The following is a 25,494-nucleotide window of genomic DNA, read 5'->3' as shown; positions in this document are numbered from 1 at the left end:
ATCACTCACTGTACACTTGTAACTTGAATGGACTATTTATTTATTTATTTATTTTAATTTTTTAAAAGTTTATTTTTGAGAGAGAGCATGCACAGTGGGGAAGGGGCAGATTGAGAGGGAGACACAGAATCCAAAGCAGGCTCCAGGCTTTGAGCTGTCAGCTCAGAGCCCCATGTGGGGCTCGAACCCACAGACTGTGAGATCATGACCTGAGCCCAAGTTGGATGCTCAACCAAATGAGCCACCCAGGCACCCGAATTGACTTTTTAAATATAAGCAGTTATAGGGGCGCCTGGGTGGCTCAGTCAGTTAAGCATTCGACCTTGGCTCAGGTCATGATCTCACGGTTTGTGGGTTCAAGCCCCACATCAGGCTCTGTGCTGACAGCTCGGAGCCTGGAGCCTGCTTCTGATTCTGTGTCTCCCTCTCTCTCTGCCCCTCCCCTGCTCACCCTGTTTCTCTCTGTCTCTCAAAAATAAATAAATGTAAAAAAAAAAATTAAAAAAAATATATAAGCAGTTATAGACTGTAAAGGATGGGAAGTTCATTTTTTTTTGTATGTTTGTTCATTTGTTCACTCATTAATTTATTCCTTTATTCAGAAAATACTTATTAAGAACCTACTATATTTGTCAGGCAGTGTCCTAAATGCTGGAGATAAAAATAACAAAAATAAGATTTGCATTTGTCTGTGTGTTGGTTTACCTGTGTATAGATTTAGTTGTGGAAAAAATTGAGCAGTGACAAAATTAAGTGGTTTGCCAACTTCTCTCTCTCTCTCTTTTTTTTTTTTTAATGTTTATTTATTTTGAGAGAGAGAGACAGAGACAGAGTGTGAGTGGGGGAGGGGCAGAGAGTGAGGGAGACATAGAATCCTAAGCAGGCTCCAGGCCCCAAGCTGTCAGCACAGAGCCTGATGTGGGGCTCGAATCCACCCACTGGGAGATCACAACCTGACCCAAAGCCAGATGCTTAACCGACTGAGCACCCAGGCACCCTGCCAACTTCTCTTAAATGATATCTTTATATTATGACATCATGTAAGTATAGGTTACCAGAATATCAAACATATACCAAAATAAGTAAAAAAAAAATTTTTTTTTGAATTATCTGTGTTCTCCTCTATGAAAGAGAACTAATTATACTTGCCATGTTAAGACTTGATTCTTAACTGTTAAAATATGAAAAGAGGATTTTGGAGGTGGGGTTATTTTCACCTTGAATTCTAATGATAATTTCGTTTTATTTAAATGTGTTCATGAAAAAAGGCATCACTTGTTTTCCAGATGATAATTTCATTACTATTTTTTTAAACCCCTTGTGCTAAACACCATAAGTTAGGCTTCCTTTTTTGCAAGATCATTAACTTAATCAGAACAGTAAAATTTTACTTATTTATGCAGACTTTATACCATACTGTACAAAGAAAATTGGAGTAGTGAACTGTATTATGAGTTTTCATTATGAAGTCATGGAGATTCATTTTTAAAAATGGTAGAACTTCTGTAATTAATTGAATAGTATCCTTTAAAATGCTTGATTTCTAGTATTGTTATTCTTGCTCAAATACATTTAGAAAGCTTCTTTTGGTATTTTCTTCAAAATCACTTAGTAATACCAGATAAAAAGTGATTTTATTATAGTTCAGTCATATTTCTGGTTTTATTTTGATAAAAGCATAACTTCATAAAATTTGTTTTTTAAGACTGAAGATTTCCTACCATTAAAGATGTTCCAAAGGACATGCTGGTGATTTTGGTAGAGATATTTTAAAAATGATCTGAGCAGTAGCAGTTACACTGCTATTCATGATTACACCTCTCCAGTTGACTACTTTATAGGGAATAGCAAGCACTTACAAGAATGTTTTGTTAAATTCATAATGCTGATTTATATAGTTACCCTCATTAGTTCAGTGCAGTCTCCTCCTGGCCAGTTGGGGTTAAACTGTATTCAAAAACTGACGTGCCATTTTTTTTTTCTTCATGAAATTGTCAAGGCCAGATAATAAAATACATTTGCAATTAGTTGAAGTTGTATCTTGTATAAGTGAGTCTTACATGTTCAACTGTTTACTACATTTGTCATTTCAATATGCTACAGATGATAGGTTTTTTGTTTGTTTCAGCTTTTAACTGCTTTTGAGAATGCACTGGGCTTATCAGAAAATATTCCTAGTGAAGATCACCAAGTACTTTATAGACATTTCATTCAGTGTTTATCCAAAGTAAGTTGATTTTAAAAATCTCTGATGTGATGTTTATATTCTAATTAGGAAAGTGTTCACAAGTATATTTTACTATTACTTAGTTTATTTTACTTTGATATTTTCTAGTTTCCTCATGAAATTGCTAGGTTGAAGAAGGCCTGTGAAGGAATGATAAACATCTATCCCACTGTACAATATCCATTAGAAGTGCTTTGTTTGCATTTGATTGAATCAGGTAATTTCTTCTTTATTATATTGTGTGTCCTAAAAGTGTATGAGCATGTGAGAGTGATGTTGCTATCAATAAAAAAATTGTTTCAGTGCCTACAGTGTGCCAATGTATTGTTTGAATATTTCTGGACATAAAAGGAAGTACAGTATGTTGCCTTTACGCACATGAAGAGGCTAATAAATGTAGGAAAGTATAGTGACACAGAGGAATTATGAATTCCTGAGTTCATTGTAGATCATTGAAGTCTTTTGGAAGGTGGGAATTGAGGAGAGTCTTAAATTTTCCATACAAATTAGAAAAACTGGAGGAGGTGAAAGGAGCTCTGAGGGCATGAACAGAAGCATGGAGAGAGCTAGGTTGTAATTTTTCGGAATAGTAAGATAGTTTCACTTGCTCTACTGGAAGGAATAACTTAAGATAGATTTTGGTTGAATAGATTAGACCATATTGCATAGGGCTATGAATGTCACGCAAAGGGTTTTGTGAACCATGCACATTCTCAGTGTTGATGTTATGTTGTAGTGTCACAGGTACATAGTTACACATGCTGTAATACTATAAAGTAATGGAGCTTATAAATGATCTCCTTTTTTAATGAAATAGAGTAGATTCAAATCAGAGATTATGGCTTAACGTATGCCTCTCCTTTCCTGGGGAGAGGAGAGAGAACTGATGACACCCAGCTTGCTAGGAGTTGTCAGAACCTGTGTCTGCCAACATCTTGTGCCCAGGGCTGGTGTTCAGTCTGTTTACAGGAGGTTGACCCAGTTGGTTTTCACACCAGTCTCTGTCCTTTCTGTCAGTATCTGTGCTAAATAGATTGTTTTTCATATAATTTGACCATCACTTTTGTCCATGCCTGTATTCAACTGATGTGAACAAAGTTCATAGAAATTAGTCACTGAAATGGAAGTAATTTGTGTTAGTGATTATAAATTATTGCAGAGCTTTACTAATTGTTTTTACTTTGTTGTTAAATGAGTAGACCTGTGGGAATGCTTTATGTATGAATAACCATCACATGTTTCATTATAGAAAAATTGTTGAAAACTAGGGCTAGAGGTAACTGAGGGAAAATGCCTGTTGGAAAAATATCATTGCATCTATCTTGGCTCTCCACTTTAAGTTTCCCTTCTAGTTCTACTTGTACTTTTTCCCGGCTGGTGTCTGAATTTAAATTCAGAACTGTTACCTTCAGTCTTGTATTTTTTTGGTGAGAATTAAGCAGATCCCCTTTTCTTTAACTGACTCAGAAACAGACTTGCAAGAGCACTTTTCACTAATGTGAGAGAAGAACTACTAATTGTTTCAGTCAGTCAACTTATGAAGTATAAAATCAAACTAATATGGTAGTATGCAGGATAGATTGTATAGAAGATAGACTAGATTGGGTAGACTAAATGATCTTGGGAATGAATGAACTGTGAACATATGTGAATATGTTCTACTGTAACAATAGAAAGTAACACCTGAATGAAAAAAAAAATAGAAGAGATTTGTTAGAGGTAAATGGAGGAAGAATATAATTTTACTTTTAGCTCTCTTGAAAAGTTGGTCTAATATAGAATGATCATCTGTAAGAAAGTTGAGTGGTGGAGAGGAGATGTTAGTGGACAAAGGGAAATGTCCATCTGGCTTGCAGATGAGAGATCTGTACTAAGACTAGACATAAGGTTTAGAGATCACTTGCATGTTGGTTAAAGTGAAGTGTGTGACTTCAGAGGATGACTAAAGTACAAAAAGCTGAAAACTGTCTTGGGTGGTGCTGGATGGCTTAAAGGGAAAGGGAGGAAGAAAGCAAAGAGGAAAGTAGAAAACAGAGATGCAGAGAAATCTCACAGGAACATGGAGGAAACTGATGTGAAGTAACAGAGAAGGCTCAAGGAAAGAACATTTCAGAAAGATCTTCATTGACATATTGAACAGCTAATTTCATGATTGGGAGGCCTTTATTTAGGGGTATTCTTTCTAACCAAGGTGATTGAATTGGAACTTAGATTTCAGTGATGGGAAAACAGTCCAAAGAAGTGGTTAGCAGATATTAAAAGAAGCAATCTAGGGATTTGACCGATTGTGTTTAAGGGAAAGGAGGAGGAAGGATACAAAGGGGATGGTAAAGTTTTAGAGGAGTAGGAGGATTATAGTCGTGTTGCCTGCGAGGAGAGTTTCAAGAAGAAAGGGCTAGTTAACATTGTTAATTTGTATTGAGGTCAAGGAAGATGAGGCATAATAAGAGACTTTCAGTATGAGGAGCATACTTGTGAATTTTTGTGGGTTTTCTTTTTCCACTGACAGGAAACATAGTTCCAAAATTCACCTAGTTTCTTCAGATTTTAACATGAGACCCAATAGGTTCCCAAGATAAATGGGCTGATTTTTGTAGTTGGCCTCTGGTACCCATCCCTCCACCCCTTTTTCTACTCTTACAATTGCTATTGAGAAAGTAATGGCTATTGTTCACCCTTTTCTCTCTATTTTCTTTCAGCTATTAATGGTTTTTACTATTCCCTTATTCTTGACCTGCTCATGGGCCAAATGGCACAAGACAATACTTGAAATTTCTTTTTGAAGACTGATTGAAAGCTTTCTCAATAAGCACATGTATGCCTATAATGTAGATTTGTTGAATAAACATGGCCCCTGTATTTCCAAAAGATTACAAAATTATAGAAGAAATTAGATCAACAAAGTCTGCAGTTTTGCACGTAAATTCAGTATTTGACAAAGCATTCTAGTAAAGAGAGAGCAAGTGGGTTATGCTAAATGATTGGAGAGTGTGTTGGTTTACGTGAAAAAAAATCATCCTTGGTGAGGGTATTTTGTAGAACTGAAAGAGAGAGAGGTTTATATCCTGGTAAAGGGGAGTGGGTAGGTGGATATTGACACATATGGTGCATCAAGGAAGAGTTTTTTCTTTGTGGGATCTTTGGCTGTAAGAATTTGTGGGATGGAGTGGTTCAGGCTTAGGTACATTCTAAGGTAAAGCATCATTCTTGGCATAGAACTTTGACAGTTAATGCAGGACAGTAGGGAGCTGTGGTTAAAGATTTCTTGTTTTCTTTTCATTGCTTCTCTAAACCAAACTTTCTGTGTATTAAGAACTTGTGAAAATCTGTAAGGTCTTTCAAGACTGACCTATCCTCCTCCAGTGTGCTTTAGTATCTGCAGAATGTGGTACTTCACAGCAGTTAATCACTGGGTTCTCTTACACTGGGGACAAATAATATTTGGTTCTCTTTTGTCCTCCTTTGCATGTTGAGACTTGAAGATTCATTTTCAAAATGACTCAGTTTATAAAGCTTCACATAACAAGTAGTGAATAGCTTTTACAGTTGTCAGCTGGTAAAATGTTATTTTGTGCTAAATGACCTCAATTTATTTTATTTTGCTTTATAGCTGAAATGGGGGAGGGTAAGAAAGCTTGGTTCTTCAAATCCAAACATGAAAAAGCTCAAGATTGTGTGCTCTGGAAATATTAGAAAATCTGTATGCAAATAAAAAAATGAGTACATGCTGTTTTGTTTTGTTTTTTCCCCAAGCTAGGTTTGTTTAAAAGAAAAATTCTATAGTAGTGATCAGTTTCTTTGTGATGTCAGCAATTGATTAGTTATTTTTAAAAATCACGTTGTTTTGGTGGTAAACTTTAGGAAACGGAATTCTCATTGGTATTACTGAGCATCTATCCTGAACCTCTTCAGAACACCTTTTATTCTTGGAGATTTAGCATTCATTGGCCCCAAAACTAACTTGTTTTATTGGCAAATAAAAATAATATTGTCAGACTTGTTTTCAGGTTGTTAAATCTGGAATCTTAGGCTCTTTTAAATGTTAAAAAGAACAGATAAATAAATGATTTTCTATTCAAAAGAATTCAAGTTTATTTCCTGTTTCTAGTCTCCACCTATTATTCAGCTAGTATTCTCAACAAGAGTTAGTATGGAGAAGAGGGGTGAGGATTGAAGCTTTGGAATACCCCTCATTTCTACATAGGATCAGTGATGTTGTTACTACCATTGATAGTTTGGGGGAACACTCGAGAAAATTCCTCTTTGTCATATGTAGAGAATATGTTTCCCAGGGCTAGAACATAGTCTATCCAAATCTCTTGATTTCTGTAATTGTGCTCCCAGATGTTAAGGAAAGTTTATCTTGTTTTAAAAGTTTCTCTTGTTCATCTTAGCCTTTTAGAAACTGTTTTCATCTACCTACCCATACTTTGTTTACCTTTGTAAGTTTTTAGGTACCGTGCTTATGGATGATCTTGAAAGATGCATGGTTGGCTTCTCTTCTTTCCATCACAGGTGTGTTTTCTGTAATAAGGGCAGTTTATGTGGCCAAGGTAGTCTGTCACGAATTACATTTCTATGGAATAAGAGAGTTTTGATTCAGATAGGTAGAAATTTAAGAACTTATTTTTTTTTTAATGTTTTATGCATTTTTTGAGAGACAGAGACAGACAGAGAGAGAGTGTGAGCATGGGAGGGGCAGGCAAAGAGAGGAAGACACAGAATCCTAAGCAGGTTCCACGCTGTGAGCACAGAGCCTGACAGGGGGCTCGAACTCATGATCCATGAAATCATGACCTCAGCTGTAGTCAGACAATTAATTGACTGAGCTACCCAGGCGCCCCTGTAAAAATTTTTTTAAAAATATTTGTTTATTTTTGAGAGGAAGAAAGAGAGAGCAAGAATGTGCATGGGGGAGGGACAGAGAGAGAATGGGACAGAGACTCCCAAAGCAGGCTCTCTGCGCTGGCAGTACGGAGCCATATGCAGGACTCGAACTCAGCAACCATGAGATCATGATCTGAGCAGAAGTCGGAAGCTTATCTAAGCCACCTAGGTGCCCCTAAAGGAAAATTTTAATAGCTATTTTCTTTTCTTTTCTAGAAGGGTGAACATTTTTATTTTTCCATAGTAATTCTCAGCTATTACTTATTAGCAGACTAAGTCTTTTGGAGGATCAGTTCATAATGGTGTTCTTAAAGGACCATTACAATATTTAATGGATGTCTATTGTATACAAGATACTATGCTAGTCCCTACCCTCCAGAAGTTACTGTTTAGCTATAGATGTAGAAACACAGGAGATATATATACATATGTATGTATATATATATATATGACTAATAATAAAGGTGGTCTATGGTATTGATGAATTCTATAGGCCTGTGGTTCTTAAAGTATTGTCTCTGAACCAGTAATATCAGTATCACCTGAGAACTTAGAAATGCCAACTTTCAGGTCTAATATAGACCTACTGAAGTCAGAAACTTTGACAGTGGGGCTTAGCATTCTGTGTTTTATTTTTTTTTTATTTTTTAATTTTTTTTAACGTTTATTTATTTTTGAGACAGAGAGAGACAGAGCATGAACGGGGGAGGGGCAGAGAGAGAGGGAGACACAGAATCGGAAGCAGGCTCCAGGCTCTGAGCCATCGGCCCAGAGCCCGACGCGGGGCTCGAACTCACGGACCGCGAGATCGTGACCTGAGCTGAAGTCGGATGCTTAACCGACTGAGCCATCCAGTCGCCCCATCATTCTGTGTTTTAACAAGTCTTTTGGGTGATTCTGATGTCCAGTTTAGACAATATCTCTGGTTGAAAAGGGAAAAAAATACCCCACTGGTGTGCTTGAGAGGAATAAGGTATATGGAATGAGGCATGTCTGTTTTTGGAAATTAACATTTATGGAAGCAATAGTGAGAACACCTTGGGAAAAGAAAATTCATATCTAGAAGCATAATAATAGCTGGCTCAGGTCTTTTTTTACAAGCTAACAAAAGTATTTCTTCTAATTTGCTTTCATATATCACAAACAGTACTGAAGTTTTAATTCTTTAGCCGTTATGAATTTTTTACTAACTTGGACTGCTAAATCAATATATAATATCATGGATTATGTATTGGTATGTATCTGGTTTTGAAAAATTTGAAACAGATAACCTAAATGGTAATATGCAAAGAATTTATCTTTGACATCTGTGACTGAAAGGGTGGCTCCACATGGGGGTATGTGTTTTAAATAGATTTCAAAAAAAAGCATCAGGCTGCTTTTTCAAATAAATTAGTTTAATTTAATTGTTTCAAATAAATTAGTTTAATATTTATTCTTCAGGTTGCAGTTTGTTGTAATTAGTTTTTAAGAATTTTCCTGTGTGATTAAACAATTTATCAAAGTGGTGAATACTATGCACAGTTTATTCTCAAGCAGAAGTCACATTTTCCACATGTTTTTATGCTTTTCTGGGAGTGGAAATCCTGAGATTGAGGTTGGAGAAAATGGAAATAAAACAAAATAAATAATATTTTCTAAACTAAATTATTTTACCAGAATAAATTTGAAATAAATATAGGCATTACATGATTGTTACATAAGCTTAACCATTAACGTATATAGGAAAACAAAATTTTTGAAAGAATGCAGAAAGGTGCTACTGGACTTGTAGACTTAAGAAGAATGTGACTAAGTTTGTGTATAGTGTCTTGACAAGAAGACTGTCTTTTAATCCCAGGTTCTGGAAGAACACTAGATAGGGCATCCTGGCTGTCACATCTCTAGCAGCACATGGTTGCCCAGGGAGAGAGACTGGTGAAGACACTGTCCTTAGGGATTCCTTCATTTAACAACCGAAATTGTTAGTGCTAAACAGCAAAAGGAGAGCTGGTAAGCAGGAGGCTGTGTGTCTTAGCCTAATGGCAAGTAGCGGTAGGTTTCCTGTTTGAAACCTTGAGTATGACTACAGGTTCAGTTTACCCATACTGCAGTGGGTAAAGTGGTTTCTACTTCCAAAATTTAAGATGAAGAGCATAAGTTTTTAATGAAATGTTAAAATTTTTGGTGTTTGTTGGTCTATTTAAGTTTTGAATTCCTGGAATTGATATGGTGGAAGATATGTAAAATGGTATTTGAGATTTAAGTATGTATGCTTTGGCAATTAGAAATTTGAAGTATTAGAGCCCCTGGGTGGCTCAGTCAGTTAAGCACCCCACTTTGGCTCAGGTCATGATCTCGCAGTCTGTGAGTTTAAGCCGCACGTCAGGCTCTGTGCTGATGGCTCGGAGCCTGGAGCCTACTGTGGATTCTGTGTCTCCCTCTCTGCCCCTCCCCAACTCAGGCTCTGTGTCTGTCTCAAAAATAAATAAACATTAAACTTTTTTAAAAAGTTTGGAGTACGTATGCTAATCATTTTTCCCTTTTAATTCCAGGCAGTCTTACTGATGAAGGACAGCAGTATTGTCGCAGACTAGTGGAAATGGATTCAAAAAGTGGTCCAGGCTTCATTGGTTTGGGGATTAAAGCATTACAAGACAGAAAGTATGAAGATGCTGTTAGGAACCTAACTGAAGGCAAGTGTATAGCATAGAGCATGTAACATGAGGTGTAGCTGTAACCAAACTCAAGGGTCTCACTGCTTGGGGTGCTTTAAATTGAACACAACCCAAGGAAGTGTTGAAAGCAAAGAACTTTTATTACTTATCACAGTAAGGAGACAGGGAGATAGCTTTCAAGGTGGTGTCTCCCCATGGGGTTTGTCCAGAAAGTGTTTATTCAGTGTATTGGGCAGGGGCAGAGAGCTGGTGTAGACATTAATGTACACATATTCTCTTCCCCAACTTAAAGCTTTTCATGGGTTTCTGACTGCCCTTAGGATAACATCCAGACTTCTTCACAGGGTTTGCAACCTTCTCGAGTCTGATTTCTTGCCCCTTCCTTCATACTTTGCTAGCTCCCATTCTTCATTTTCTTTTTTTTTTTTTTTTTTTTTAATTTTTTTTTTTTTCAACGTTTATTTATTTTTGGGACAGAGAGAGACAGAGCATGAACGAGAGAAGGGCAGAGAGAGAGGGAGACACAGAATCGGAAACAGGCTCCAGGCTCTGAGCCATCAGCCCAGAGCCTGACGCGGGGCTCGAACTCACGGACCGCGAGATCGTGACCTGGCTGAAGTCGGACGCTTAACCGACTGCGCCACCCAGGCGCCCCTCCCATTCTTCATTTTCAAATATAATAAATCCATATGCTGTTACTTAGGCACTTTGGTCGCAGTGTGCATGCCCAGTATATCAGCATGCTAGTACACACATTGTATGTTCAAAATATGGCAGAAAATCCCATTCGAGGAAAAAAATCTTAGTATTACAATGAGCTCAAGGTAACTTCAGGATCACTCAGGTGGGCTTTGGTACAGGTCCGCAGCTCCATATCTGCTCAGACTGGCTCATGCCATAGGCTGTCAGGTAAAACACCTAGCAGACTCCTGGGTAGGTAGGAACCACTGGTTCTGCAAAACAAAACACATTCCATCCCTGATTTTGTCCCTTCCCCTCCTCTCTTCTGCTGATAGCTTTCAGCCCTCTGATCTGAGTAACTCCGCCTTGCATCCTAGCTAACATAGTCAGTAGGTGGTTATCTTTGGGCCTTTCCGTAAGGAGTGTATATTTAAGGGGCATCTGGATGGCTCAGTCAGTTAAGCATTTGACCCTTGATCTCGGCTCAGGTCATGATCTCATGGTTCCTGAGATCAAGCCTTTTGTCCACCTCTGCACTGACAACACAGAGACTGCTTAGGATTCTCCCTCTCTCTCTGCCTCTCCCCTGCATGCTCTCTCTCTCTCTCTCTCAAAATAAATAAACAAAAACATTAAAAACAAAAAGGAACATATATTTAAGATAGAAGTGGAAGAAATATGCTTATATATTCTGGATCTGCTTAGGTCTGAATTCCAAAACTGTCACTCATTAATTCCCAGACCATGAGAAAACTAATTAAATTATCTGTGTCTCATTTGTAAAATAAGGATAATTATATATGTTTTCACCCTGCTGCTGCCCTTAGGAATCTTTAACTTAGTTTTGCCAGGAAACCTTAACTTAGTTTTAACATTTGTCACAATGGATAGACTTACATTCAAGTAGAGATCTGAAAGAGAAATGTAAGCTTGGGGTGGGAGGAGCTTTTCAAGCCAAGAGCTGAAATAGCCTGAGAGGAGAGCACAGCTGGAATTCAAGGTGGTTCAGCAAGATGTGACAAGGATGTATGGGAGCAGGAAGAGTTAAGAAATGATACTGGAGAGGGGCCTTGCACACCTTGTGAAACAGTTTGCATGTTAAGGGCAGCCAGGAACCTGTGGAATGTTTTGAGCAGAGGAATTTTATAATTCCATTTGCATGTTTAGAGACATTCTGGCTGCAGTGTAAAGAATGAATTGGAATGGGTGGCAAGCACTTACAGGGATCTGGGATAAAGATGGTGGAGATGTGAAGTGAAGAAGCGACGGTAGAGAAATGGATTGGGGCGTGGAATCAATGTAGGGAATGATCATGTATGAGAGACAAGGGAGAGGGGAGGGATCTGATTTGGGGGAGTAGATGGCGGTGCCATTCACCTCATTGGTCATAGTAAGTTTGGATTTTGTGATTGATTTTTTCCGTTTAGGGTTAAAGGAAAGCCCTCTTTGCACAACGGGGTGGTATCATCTGGCCGAAGCCCAAGTTAAAATGCATAGACCTAAGGAAGCTGTTCTTTCATGCAGTCAAGGTATTCCTGATATCTGCATTGGTGGCCAACTCTGTTTGTTTTCATGTTAAAGGAGAAAGTTGGTGGTTTAAAAAAAACTCACATGCTTTATTTTGTATTTTAAGTTACTCACTAATTTAAATTTCATTGAGATGGTTAAATAATGCCTAGTGTGTATTTACTTTTAAACTAACCATGAGTATTTTTCAAAGGATTCCTTGGAATTTTGACATAGTCAGTTTAGGCTTGTGTGGAGGTGGTCTGTCTTTGTAATAAGGAAGTTTCTGGTGCATCCAGGACTTCAGGAGTTTTTGATTCCTCTCATGTAGATAAGAGCAGTCTTAGGCATCTTGGAGCCTATTTGAATGTGGTCAGATGGGTCAGGCGAGGGATAGGAAATCATAAAAAGTGATTCACTGCTCTTGACACAGCTGGTGGCCTACCTTCTGTAGTTGAGACACAGTTCACCCTGGTCCTTTTGAATCCAGCTTCTTTCCCCTTCCGGTGTTCCTAATTTGCTAAGTTTGTTACCAATGGTTTGGCTAACTTTTGTTATGTAGCAGATACAGATATAGATAGCCATTGTGTTTCAGGATGTTCACTTTTATTATATGTTATGTAAAGATAGAGATTTTAAATTCAGATGTATTCTGTTTTAAATTCAGATATTTCCTTAAAGAATTCAGGGAAGAATCTATCTTTAGCTCGGAATTATTCTTCATGTATATTATTTTGGCAATTTATTCTTACTGTATCTCCAATTTATTATTTTTTACCCTTAACAAGAAGAAATAAGTGAAGTAATATGGTTGTCTTCATTCAGATGTCCTTAATTTTGTCAGCTCTGAAGAACATAGATAATCTTGGTGTGTCTGGTGGCAGTCTTCATCAGAAGAATCTTTGTCTCCGTTTGAAAGCAGAGGCTTTGATTAAACTCTCAGATTATGAATCTTCAGTGGAAGCAATCTGTACTCTTGATCAGGTAGTCTTATCATCAGGTTTTTCCCTTCAACTTTATTTTTTCCAGTCAACCGGGCACCAACCACTCCCTCCTTCCACAAATACTTAAACAAATTTTGTGTTCGAGGTATGAATTCACCACATCTGCCTTTTCCAGATCACACACTTGGAAACTTCCAAAGTTATTTGTTTGCCTCTTGGTTAAGTACTTACAATGTTTCTCATAGGTGTGATTTCTTTCTTTAGTATTGTTCTTATTCTCCTTTTCTCTTTTTGCTTTAAGTTATTACGACTTGATTATTTTTAATTTGGGACTCTAAATTTTTGCCTCCAGAAAAGATTTCATAGATTATTGGCAAGAACAGTTAAGGACTCAAGTAGCTTCATAGTAGACAATATTATTTATTTGTTTTTCAATTTAATAAAATAGAAGGAGAATGATATTTAAGAAGGAATCCTATTTCTTAATGTTTTTAATTCAAGCATTTAGAAATTCTGTGTCAAAAAAACTATAAATTATGAATTATAACAACATGGTATTTTTAAACAGTTTTTTCAGATAAAGGCTATTTTTTATCCAAAATTAAAATTCTATTACCCAGTGTATTGTAGGATTTTGAATTTTTAAAATATCATTGTTTGATATATTTCAAAGGGCTTTGCATTTCATTAAAATTAGAACAGTTGTTAGCATCCTTCAATAACTAATATGTTAATTTCTTATTTTCTACTTGCCTTCTACCAATAGTGTGTTTTTAAATGCTTTGAGGTCTTTCCAATCTTTCCCCTGCCACCACACACACACACACACACACACACACACACACAGAAAAGTTTCTTAGAGAGCTGGTGAAGTCCAGGTATGAAACAGAAGATGTATAGGATGATCCCAGAACATCTTAGAATGCTAGAAAGCAAGGAAACTATATAAGGCTACTAGAATTATGTTAGAAAGGCTTAGGAACTATCATGGGTTGATTGTCACTGGCTAAAGGGGAGTTTGAGCACCAGTAACTGCAGTAGATTGAAAAATACCAAATATGTTTAAATCCATGTATTCAAGATGAAAAAAATAAACAAAACATTCCCAAAAAAAAAAAAAAAATCTTTGGAGGGTGCTGAGGAACCATTTGGAAAGAATCAAAGTAACTTACCTTTCCTTTATGAACTGTTCCTCGGGATAATCAAATAGATAATGAGGGGAGGGAAATTTTGTTGTTGTTGAAGTATTCCATTGAATAAGGAAAACCGCCATTTTGCAATCTGATCTAAGGCATTGAGGATCAGTGGTTGCTAACATTACCAAAAGAAAGTACCATACATAACAAGTGCATGTACACATGATGTAGTCTTGCCAAAGCATTAAACTGGAATCAGATTAAGCTTTCAGGCCTAACTACTAATTTACAGAAGATATAGGGGACCAAGGAACATGTCAGGACCATGAGACTGCATTCGGTAAAATCCAGACTGTGTGAAAACTGTGACAATTGGCCCATATTTTTCAACAGTTAAATTGTGAGGGAGGAAAAAAGAATGGAAGGGAGCCCTATAGATTGAAAGAGACATATCAGCCTTTTGAAATGTATGTACCTTATTCGGATTTGATTAAAACAAATGAATTATTCAAATATTTTCTGAGCCAACTGAGAAATTTGAATACTTGCTAATTTTTTTGATGATACTAAGGATGTATTGTTGGTTTTGTCTAGGTGTTTATAATGGTAGTATGATTGTGTTATATAACAATGAACTTAGTTTTTAGATATTCGTACTAAAGCATTGATGAGAATAATATAAGCAGGCGTGTAGTGAATTGAGTGTAGATATGGATGAGAAAAGATTGGATTTGAGTTAATTTTGAAGGTAGATAATGAGTATATGTGGGATTATTACACTATTTTCTAATTTTTTGAAATGCATTTGTAATACTCTCTAATAAAGAGTTACAAAAATGAATGTGTTCATACTGATAGAAATCACTATGTCTTTATTTTGTGCTCTTCTATGGTCATTCCTTAATTAAAGCAAATATTGATGATCTGTGTTGAAAGAGACTTAACAGCAGTTCTTTACAATCATTTTCTAGGTTTCTGATGCAAATAATATCCCAGGACTTTTGGTTCTTAAAAGCTTGGCCTATCTGAATAAAGGCTCATTAGATGAAGCTTCAAAGGTTGGTTTTTTCCATTCAAACGGGGAATTTTTTTAAGTTACAAGTTACTTTATTTGAATAAGGAATTGACAGATATCTACTTTGTAGATTATGGAAGACCTTCTCTCTTCTTACCCTGACCTAGCTGAAGTTCATGCCCTGGAGGCTTTGATTCATTTTACCAAAAAGGACTATCCACAAGCAGAGAAATGGTAAAAATACATATAGATTGCTCATAGATCTAGTCATATCTTAATTTATTATATTTCTCAAAAATTCAAAATGTGTGGATTTGATACAGATCCATTGTGTATAAATTTGATCTGTGTATGAGTGAATATTTTTAAGAAATGTATTTAGCATGTAACGCAGTACCTGGGAGAAAATTCTGTGAGATGGATTTGAATTCTGACTAGCTGATCATAATGGTCAGTGAGCATATATAATGTTTGGTGTGTGCTCCTAAACACTTAGCACATTGGTTAAGCTGAAAGGCCATGTGCTTTTATAAACTCCTTTTCAAATAATTTCCTCTCTCATTATAATCTAAATTATAAAGTAATAACTTGTTTCTGGTTTAGCATCTTTGAATCACTCAAACTTTGTCCCAACTAAGTTTCCTACGTTGTGTGTATGCATATCTTTTTACTACCCTTTGGTGACTTAGTTTCCAGAGAGCTCTTGAGAAAGATGCTGAAGTTGCTGAATATCATTACCAACTTGGGTTAACATATTGGTTCATGGGTGAAGAAACAAGAAAAGATAAAACAAAGGCTCTTACTCACTTTCTAAAGGTAAAACATGTGCTACTATTTAATTCTTAGTTGAAATGGATTCATTGTAAAATCATAAATAATCTTATAAGTTAGGTACTTAAAATTACTGTTTGTTGAATTGCTTTTTTTTTAAACTGAAGTTTTTGGTGTTTGATCTCTGTCACATAAGTTTTGTGAGAATGTTATATGGGTAAGGAGAAAATAAAAATATAAAAGATACTTATCTAACTTTTTATATTTTAAAGTTTATTTATTTTGAGAGAGAGAGAGAGAGAGAGAGAGAGAGAGGGTGTGAGAGAGCAAGTGAGCACTTGAGCGAGCACAACCGGGGAAGGGCAGAGAGAGAGGGAGAGAGAGAGAATCCCAGGCTGGCTTCATGCTTAGCACAAAGAATGTGGGGCTTGATCCCACAACCATGAGATCATGACCTGAGTCAAAATCAAGAGTCGGCTACCTAACTGACTGAGCCATCCAGGCACCCCTAAAAGTTACTTATGTAAGAAACAGACATTATACAAAATGAGACATAATTATCTTTGGAAAAGAATATTGTTTTTAAGTAATTTCTACTGTAGTTTTATGACCATGTATACTTCCAGATGTATAATTTCTCATATTTAAAATGTTTAACAAGTACCAGTGTCACATTCTTACCTTGATGCATAAAAGAGGATGAATATAATAATAACTCTAATTTCACATTTCTTTTCAATAAAGAAATGATATTTTTGCACTTGTTTTTTATAAGCAGTGATGACTAGGTTTCCTGTTGCTTTAAATCTTACATTAAAGGACGTGTTGGCATCTTTTTTTATGTTTAATGAAAGTGTTCCATTTTTCTTTTAATCTGTGTATTTATCTTTTGTGTTTTTAAAGAGACCCACTCAAACAAACTTTAATTTTGTGTTGCTATCCATCTCTGTTTCAAAGGCTGCCAGACTGGATACATACATGGGCAAAGTTTTCTGCTATTTAGGTCATTACTACAGAGATGTGGTAGGAGATAAAAACAGAGCCCGTGGCTGTTACAGGAAAGCGTTTGAGTTAGATGATACTGATGCTGAATCTGGAGCTGCAGCAGTTGACTTAAGTGTGGAGCTTGAAGAGATGGTATGTCTAATAACTTAAATACCTTTTTCTTTTTATCCTGAGTATAGAAATAGAAATATTTTTATATATGTACACTTGGAAGTTATTATTTCTTTAAATTTTTCTTTGGAGATACAATAGAAATATATTTGCCACTGTTTATGGAGAAACTTTTCTTTTCATTGACAGACATTACATCACTCCTCACTTATTGTTGAAACTGTAGTTCAGAATAAACTAGTATAAGTTTAAAGAATCAAAAGTGGTAAATGAAAATATATTTGGGTACTATACATAGGTGGTCTGTATTTTCATGATATTCACTATCTCTAATATTAGTCTTTCTTAATCAGTCTTTTCTTCCTTTTTTAAGGAAACTGCCTTAGCCATCCTAACAACAGTAACTCAAAAGGCAAGTGCTGGAACAGCAAAATGGGCCTGGCTGAGGCGCGGACTGTACTATTTGAAAGCTGGTCAGCATTCTCAAGCAGTGGCTGAGTAAGGCACCTTATTATATTTAAACTGTTAGACAGCCTGTTGGTTCCTTAAATTAAACTCTGTTTATACCCAAAATGGACTTGACAAGTTTCCTCATTCCAGATTATATTTTGAGAGAAGAAATAGCAAAATTTATTTATAGTTGATTGGTTCTTATTATCTGCAAGGCACTGGAGAATGCAAAAATAGATTAAATGATGTCCTGTTGTTAAGGGAATAGCCAGTCTAATGAAGTGAAGTCTTCCTAGTGTTATACATGTAATAGGTTCTCAGTGGAAACTTAAGGAATGATAAAAAGCCAAGGCTGATACCTTTGTTGTTCTTCCAGTGACATGCTTTGTATCCCCTGGGGGCAGGGGATACATTTGACACCTTGAAGTCCATCTGGAGCAGCTCATTTTCAGTTATTTGGTTTGAATTATACTTGAGAATAGAGGCACCTGGCTGCCTCAGTTGGTAGATCATGCAACTCTTGATCTCAGGGTTGTGAGCTGAAGCCCCACGTTAGGCACAGAGTTTACCTTAAAAAAAAAAAAAAAAAAGAATAAAATATATTTAATTAATAGTAAATATATAATAAAATATTGTAATAACTTTGATGACAAATGGTAATTACACTTACCATGGTGAATATTTCATAGTGTGTAAAATTCAAATCAGTATGTTGTACACCCAAAACTAATATAATATTGTATGTCAACTGTACTTCAGTTCAAAAAAAAATGAAAAACAAAGGCAAGACTTTCTGTTTATAAGGAAGTGTAACAGAGCATTGGCATTTCCTAGTAATGAGATTATAATATCTATCAACTTAATTAGGTTTATAAGACCTAAGCCTTTATATAAGTTTTTTTGGTTATACTACAAGTGATAAAATTTGTTTATTACTACAGTCACCCCCAAAACTTAAAATGAATACTTAAACGTGAATGCCCACAATTAACTATAAGCCTTGTATGTTTTCTTTTTAGAAAGGATTAGAAAGTGCCTTTTTTCTGAACCTAACAAATTGTTGTAAACAGTTATTTTTTTCTTCTATTTGTGAAAACATTAACAAATATATATATATATATATATATATATTTGGATCAAGATAAAGTTTCTGATTTATGTAAATACCTAGGCTGCTGTGATATTTCTGTTTTGGTAACAGGATCAGTGGGAGATTACTAATTGTCATGAGGCATACTGAGATATATACCTATTCTGGTAGGAAACTGGGATTCTTTCAGATAGTCAAGGAAGAAAATTCTGGTCAGCTCTTGTGCAAGAAAGTATTCTTATTCATTCCAAATTTGTAATAAAATTTCTTAGTATTAAAATATGAAAGTTATAAAAAAAATTCAAGTTATAAAAGGAACAGGTATACCTGCTTTAAATAGTACTTTGATAAATAGAAGTAACCATGGTTGTATGTGATTCAACTGAATTCTTTATTTTATATTTTCTTGTCAAATGTGGAAGTAGTTCTTTTACATTTAGTTGTCTTACGGTTTACTGAAATTTTAGTTTACAGGCAGCATTAAGGGCAGACCCAAAGGACTTCAATTGTTGGGAGTCATTAGGAGAGGCATACTTAAGCAGAGGTGGCTATACCACAGCCTTGAAATCCTTCACAAAAGCCAGTGAGCTGAACCCAGAATCCACATACAGTGTGTTTAAGGTTGCAGCAATACAGCAAATCCTAGGCAAATATAAGGAGGCGATAGCTCAATACCAGCTGATCATTAAAAAGAAAGAAGATTATGTGCCAGCTTTGAAAGGTAATTTTTTCATAGCTCCTTTGACTTTTGTGATACTAGAGTATAAAATCCTTGTGTAAATTTCCTAAATGTATTTCATAACCTGAAAAGGACTTCTTTAGTCAACAGTGGCTTCTTTCATGAACCTCTTATAATATGGCTTGTTATATAGATTTGAATATAGAGAGATCAAATCTTATTTCCTAACAGTTAATCAATAGTAGTATGATAAAGATTTAATTTTTAGACAAACAGCATGATAGCTATTTGCTCTAAAAATGGATCTCTAAAACAAGAGTTTTCCTCCTGTTATATTTTGGTAATTAATTTACCATATCTTCAAAATATCTCAATACCTTTTAATTGCTTTTTAACTTACAGAAGATTTTTTTTTTCACTTTTTGAACTTTAAGGGCAACTTACATTGTTTTGTAATTACCTAAATTAATTTAAGTTTCTCCGTAGATACCTACTCCTTAACAAATGATTTTTGGTAGTACAAAGTAAAACACCATCCATATATAATCCAAATTTTTTATGATTTTATCTAACCATTTAAAAAAACTTGGAGCCCATTAATATGTCTTTTACTCTATTTCTTTTTACTTTTTAACTAAACAACTGCGGTTTAAATCAGAAATAGTGGGGGCGTCTGGGTGGCTTGGTCGGTTGAGCGTCCGACTTCCACTCAGGTCATGATCTCATGGTCCATGGGTTCAAGCCCCGCGTCGGGCTCTGTGCTGACAGCTCAGAGCCTGGAGCCTGTTTCAGATTCTGTGTCTCCCTCTCTCTCTGCCCCCCCCCCCCACCCCATTCATGCTCTGTCTCTGTCTCAAAAATAAATAAACGTTAAAAAAAAAAAAATCAGAAATAGTGTATGTTGTAAGCAATGCATAACTTAGGCCTTGAAAACTTTTGTTTTAATTTTGTAAAACTTTCCTCAAAAGAATTCACGTTTATTAAATCTTGACTGGGTACTTTAGGAAATTGCTGTTTCATTTATTACATTTTTACTGTGTAGTTTGCTATCTAGTTTTGAATATAAAAAGATGAAATCTTGCTTCACAACAGTTAATAAATAGTAATATGATGGAGAATAGCATTTAGGTAATATCACCATTTTCAAGGCTGAGGTTTTAAGAGTTAAGTAATCTGCCCAAAGTCAAGGAAATTCTTTCTATAGATTTTTATCACTTTTAGCACACGTTACTGCAACAGTACTAAGTGTATGCGAGACCATACTTAAAGATAATTTTTATAAAATACCGTTAAGTTTTGTTTTCTGAAAAGTGGCTTTAAAATAACACCGCTACATTTTTTAAAGTTTATTCTAAGTGTTTCTGTATGTGTTTTAATAACTATAAACTAACTGGTTTTAGGTTTGGGCGAATGCCATCTTATGATGGCAAAAGCAGCTCTAGTGGATTATCTTGATGGGAAAGCTGTGGACTACATAGAAAAAGCACTGGAATATTTTACTTGGTTAGTGTTATTCTTATTATTCGTTGTGTTTATTTTCTTAGCATTATCTTAAAGCCAAATTTAGAAAATCTTTCTGTATTTTTTCTGTGAGATACAGCAATCAGTACTCAGAATATTAAACATAAAGAGTAACGGAGTAGCCAATGAATTCTATAGCACACATATTGTATTAACGTGGCACTGGGGAACAGATACAGTTTCTTGCTCTTGTTGACCTGCTGGCTGCATAGGGAAGGGTGGGAAGAAAGAAGCATTCTGCTAGAGGAGCAGCAGCTTGAATACTGTGCATCAGTGTTCCCTTGCAGGAGACCTACAAATGCCAGTACCTCCAATTGAACTGACTGGGAACTAGGACTTGAGGTGAACAGTATGATTTATATTCAATGGTAAGGGCCGCTTCTAGGTATATTGGTAGGGTTGAAGGTGAGGGGAAACGAGCAATCTGCTCCTGGAGAGAATCTGTGTAGTAAAAAAAAGTGATGTGTAATATTAAGGAAATCAGAAAAATTTGAGTAAACCTGGTATTTTTATCGAACTGTAAATTCACCAGCTAAGTAGAAGTGCTATTTGTGGTAGATGATTTTAAAAAGTCCACATGTTGCACATACGTTTGAAATTTTTTTTCTTAAACACCTTTCTTGTGCTTCCCTTCCTTTCTTTTCCGACTTGTTTTCTCTTCTGTTTCTTGTTGATTTAGTTGCTCCAGAATATGAACCAAATATGAAAAGAAAACCTTAGCCTTTTTTCTCCCACAGGTTTTTATTGCTGCTTTTCAAGTCTCACATTATATAGATCTTTCCAAAGAGGAAAGGGTATTGTGAACAGGGCATGCTTTGTTTGAACTAGTAAAGAGTAATTGTGAACCTTTGATGATGCTTGAGATACAAAAACTGCCTTTCTGAGAATGGGAAATCTTGTTCTGGGTAGCCCATAGCTTGTAGCATTCACAGCCAATAATATGGAGGTATATAAAACTCTTAAAGTGATAATCCCCAAATTTATATTTACTTCTGGATGTAAAAGTTTGTACTACCACAATTCTTGTGTAAAGGTGATAGAAGTTATTTCACCTTACAGATACTTTATTTTTTTATTGAAAGAGTTTAGGCTATTACAATGGCCTCTGTTTCTCTTTTCTCCTTCTATTTTCTTCTTTCATGTTGTAGATTTTATTTACTTTTATTTTGTTTTATTTTATTTTATTTTATTTTACTCTTTTCATCACAACAAGTGTACTGTTTAACTTCCATTCTCTTTTCCCCCTCATCTCCCACCCTCCTCCCCTCTGGTAACCATTGTGTGTTCTGTATAGTTAAGAGTCTGTTTCTTGTTTCTTGGTTTGTGTCTCTTTTTTTCTTTTATTTTCCCTTTGCTCGTTTGTTTTGTTTCTTAAATTTCACATATGAGTGAGATCGTATGGTATTTGCCTTTCTCCAACTGACTTATTTCGCTTAGCATTATCTTCTCATGCTGTCATTTTTAGAAGTTATGCTAAGATATTTAAGCAGAGGAACTACAAATAGTGTTGTCCTTCCTCCTGATCCTCACAGTGGGCTCTCAGTGATGACTGCAATAATTAATCTTATCTCTCAGAAAGATACTGGAAAATGATTTTTGGCTGGACTCTTTTAGTAGAAAAGGCTATGAGAAATGTTCCATCTGCTTGTCCATCTGCCAGTAACATAGCTGTTTGTGATGGCTGATTATTGAGACTTGGCTTAAGTGAAATTGTCATGTTTTATTTATAAGATCTTGAGAAGAGAAAAATGAAGAGAAATAGTGAGATTTTTCTCATTTTAAGAAGAGGTGACCTTTATCACCATAATTAATATTTTTATTTACTCTTTTAAGCTTGTGCATTCAGTCATATTTCTTCAGTAAATCATGAGTTTTCACATTTTCATATTTAGCTTTTTGGTAATCTTGGTCTAACTAAAAATCCTTTGGACCACCAAATATATTTAATATAGCACACATTTACTAGTCATTTTTATTTGACCAAAGACCAACAAACAAAAACGTGAGTTTACAATAATTAACGGAGAGAGAGCTACCAACTTTACTACTTTGGTTACTGTTTAAAAGACAAACACAGACAGCACAGTTCAAAAAAATTCAGTTAAAGGTGAATTGGTCCTGGAAAATGTATTGGTTTATTTATGTGATTTCTGCTACTTCTAATAAAAATGATGAAGAGTACCAAAGAGGTGTTTGCAAAATTTCTGGCATTTGAAATAATCACTTCTTTCTCCTTCCCCCCCTTCCTTTCTTCTTCCTAATAAGGGAGTGATAACATGTAACTTATTTGGAAAGAATTTAGTAAAGCATTCACTGCACTTAACCAAGGAAGTAATTCTTAATCAAGATTGTAATGAGAGAGATAAACTTCCTAGTTTTTGGAAATAACTTGTAAGTATAAAAATAAAATAAACACTGTTTATTTTTTTAGGGCTCTGCAGCATCGAGCTGATGTGTCTTGCCTTTGGAAGCTAGTTGGGGATGCTTGTACCAGTCTGTATGCTGTCTCACCATCTAAAGTAAATGTTAATGTTTTAGGAGTCCTCCTAGGTCAGAAAGAAGGAAAACAAGTATTAAAGAAGAATGAGCTCCTCCATCTTGGAGGAAGGTAATTTACAAAGGTTGCTAGTTAATGCCATTTACTTTGAATTAGGACATTTTAACAGAATACAACATTTATATTTATATTTCCACAGGTGTTATGGTCGTGCATTAAAACTGATGTCCACATCTAATACATGGTGTGATCTCGGAATTAATTATTACCGTCAAGCACAACATCTAGCAGAAACAGGCAACAACACAAATGATCTTAAAGAGTTGTTGGAGAAATCTTTACAGGTGGGGTTTTGAGAAATTTTTTATAACCTTTTTAAAAAAAGAAATGCTTTTCTGATGTTTTTGATAAATACTATCATGTTTTTACATAAAACCACGTTTATCTTGATATAAATACTGATGTTCCAAGATACCAAAATTAATCTAATTTTACTTTTTCAGTGTCTGAAAAAGGCGGTGAGACTCGACAGTAAAAACCATTTATACTGGAATGCTCTTGGCGTGGTTTCATGTTACAGTGGTAAGAATTGCATAACACTTCAATATTATTAGAAGATTGCCTGTTTCAGGTAATAAAGTTCAGTTTCATCAAACTCTGTATTTTTTAGGTATTGGAAACTACGCCCTTGCTCAGCATTGTTTCATCAAGTCAATCCAATCAGAACAAATTGTGAGTGTTTTATGTGTCTGTCTGTGAAAAAGAACTTCAAAATTTCATGTTAATAACTTTCTCAGGCTGCCATGTAGACAGGGACCTAATTTTATATATACATCTTTTAGAATCCTGTTGCGTGGACCAACTTGGGAGTCTTATACCTTGCAAATGAAAACATTGAGGTAAATGTGTTGTCTGTTTTGTCATGTTAAAGAACATTCTTTATATATGAATGTTACCTCTTTGTAATAGCTTTATATATGAATTTTTTATATATGAATATTACTTCTTTGTAATAGCTTAGCTTCTTGTGGAGAAATACTTTGAATATTGTTACCTATTCAGTATGCTCACCTATATGCTAGATAATTGATGGCATTCCATTTGTTAAATAATGAACGTGTAAGATTTATTTTCCTTTTCATATCACTGAAGAAATTTTGGATTTATAATTATGTTTTTCATTTAAAGATTAGAACATTTTGTTATGGTTTATTGGGGTGTTTTTCTTTTTATCTGTACATGTATAAGAAGAGTCCTGTGTGGGCTGTGTTAGGGGTGGGGTGATGAAGTAAAAGAGGTGATTAGTAATGTCTAGCAGATTAAGTTTAGCCTATGTTGGGTGATTTAGATTTGGCTTTAGTGGATATTAATTCTTTTATATGCCACAATGTAATTTGTCATACTTGAACAGTTATATATTGGAGAATTAGAAATACAGTAAGTAATTGGAAGCATGCTTGTAGGTCATGTTTAGTAGTTTCCATAAATCTATAGATAATAGAACATCCGTACTATTTTGTGTTTCAGCCATTATACTGAATATCATCCTTTTAAAATAGTTTCAGTAATACTCTCAGGGATGAAGTAAGTCATTGCCAAGATTGCTTCAAAAGCCTGTAAATAGAATGAAGGAGAATATTAAGTTAGATCATAAGATATGCGAAAATATTTTTAAAAATTTAAACATAGCTAGATCTCAGTTAAAAAACTCTGAATGTAGTTTTATGATAGTACAACTCAGTTGCTGTCCAGGAGTTGTTGTTTTCATAAGAAAAATAAGACTGTTTCCTGTCACACATTGATTTTTGAGAAAACAGTATAAGGCAGCATATAATAAGTTTTTGTAGTAGAAAAATAAACATGCAATTTAATGTGTCCAAGTGAGGTATCTTTAAGGTTTCCTCACTGCTTACCACATATTTATGCTGTCCATTCTTTTTTTGCCAAGTTTCAGGTACGTCTCTTTGACCTCCTTGCCGTTAGTTCTTATCAGGCCAATTAAGCTTCGGGAGAGGGCAATAGATACTTCTGTCAAACCTGTGGCTAGCAAATGCGTGGGTGATTGGTTAAAAGTTCTACAGACTATGAGGTGCATCCCTATTGCCCTTTCAGTGGGGACCAAAACCCTTAAGCCTGTAGAGAGAGCTGTTGTACCCAGGAGTTTTCTAGGACTATGTAGTTAAAACACTGTTTTAAGCGTTGCTAATTGTGTTTAAACAATGAAGTTTTGGACTTGTAAGTATTTATGTTGACAAGTCTGACTTATCTTCTTCTCTTATGCTTTTTAAACATAAGCAATTTAATACTAAATTAATAA

General features: G+C 35.3%; 1 protein-coding gene across 1 annotated transcript in view; it reads left to right on the top strand.

Moving 5' to 3' along the window:
• Positions 1-25,494, top strand: part of SKIC3 (SKI3 subunit of superkiller complex) — an 87,216-nt gene that overhangs the window by 16,080 nt on the left and 45,642 nt on the right. Inside the window, exons 9-25 of the mRNA XM_047089299.1 lie at positions 2,129-2,227; positions 2,336-2,444; positions 9,649-9,789; positions 11,880-11,981; positions 12,803-12,942; positions 15,010-15,096; positions 15,184-15,287; positions 15,743-15,869; positions 16,782-16,961; positions 17,314-17,438; positions 18,948-19,201; positions 20,560-20,662; positions 23,112-23,288; positions 23,377-23,521; positions 23,681-23,759; positions 23,848-23,909; positions 24,020-24,076. Of these exons, the coding sequence (XP_046945255.1) occupies positions 2,129-2,227; positions 2,336-2,444; positions 9,649-9,789; positions 11,880-11,981; positions 12,803-12,942; positions 15,010-15,096; positions 15,184-15,287; positions 15,743-15,869; positions 16,782-16,961; positions 17,314-17,438; positions 18,948-19,201; positions 20,560-20,662; positions 23,112-23,288; positions 23,377-23,521; positions 23,681-23,759; positions 23,848-23,909; positions 24,020-24,076 (2,091 nt within the window). The remainder of the gene's footprint in view (positions 1-2,128; positions 2,228-2,335; positions 2,445-9,648; positions 9,790-11,879; positions 11,982-12,802; positions 12,943-15,009; positions 15,097-15,183; positions 15,288-15,742; positions 15,870-16,781; positions 16,962-17,313; positions 17,439-18,947; positions 19,202-20,559; positions 20,663-23,111; positions 23,289-23,376; positions 23,522-23,680; positions 23,760-23,847; positions 23,910-24,019; positions 24,077-25,494) is intronic.

The sequence above is a fragment of the Lynx rufus genome, unplaced genomic scaffold (genome assembly GCF_022079265.1).
Source record: "Lynx rufus isolate CCGP_SWC_20201006 ecotype Redwood Valley unplaced genomic scaffold, mLynRuf1.p SCAF_1, whole genome shotgun sequence".
In the NCBI taxonomy this organism is placed as follows: Eukaryota; Metazoa; Chordata; class Mammalia; order Carnivora; family Felidae; genus Lynx; species Lynx rufus.
The sequence above is the reverse complement of the archived record's forward strand: the minus strand, read 5'-3'. Positions and strand labels throughout refer to the sequence as shown.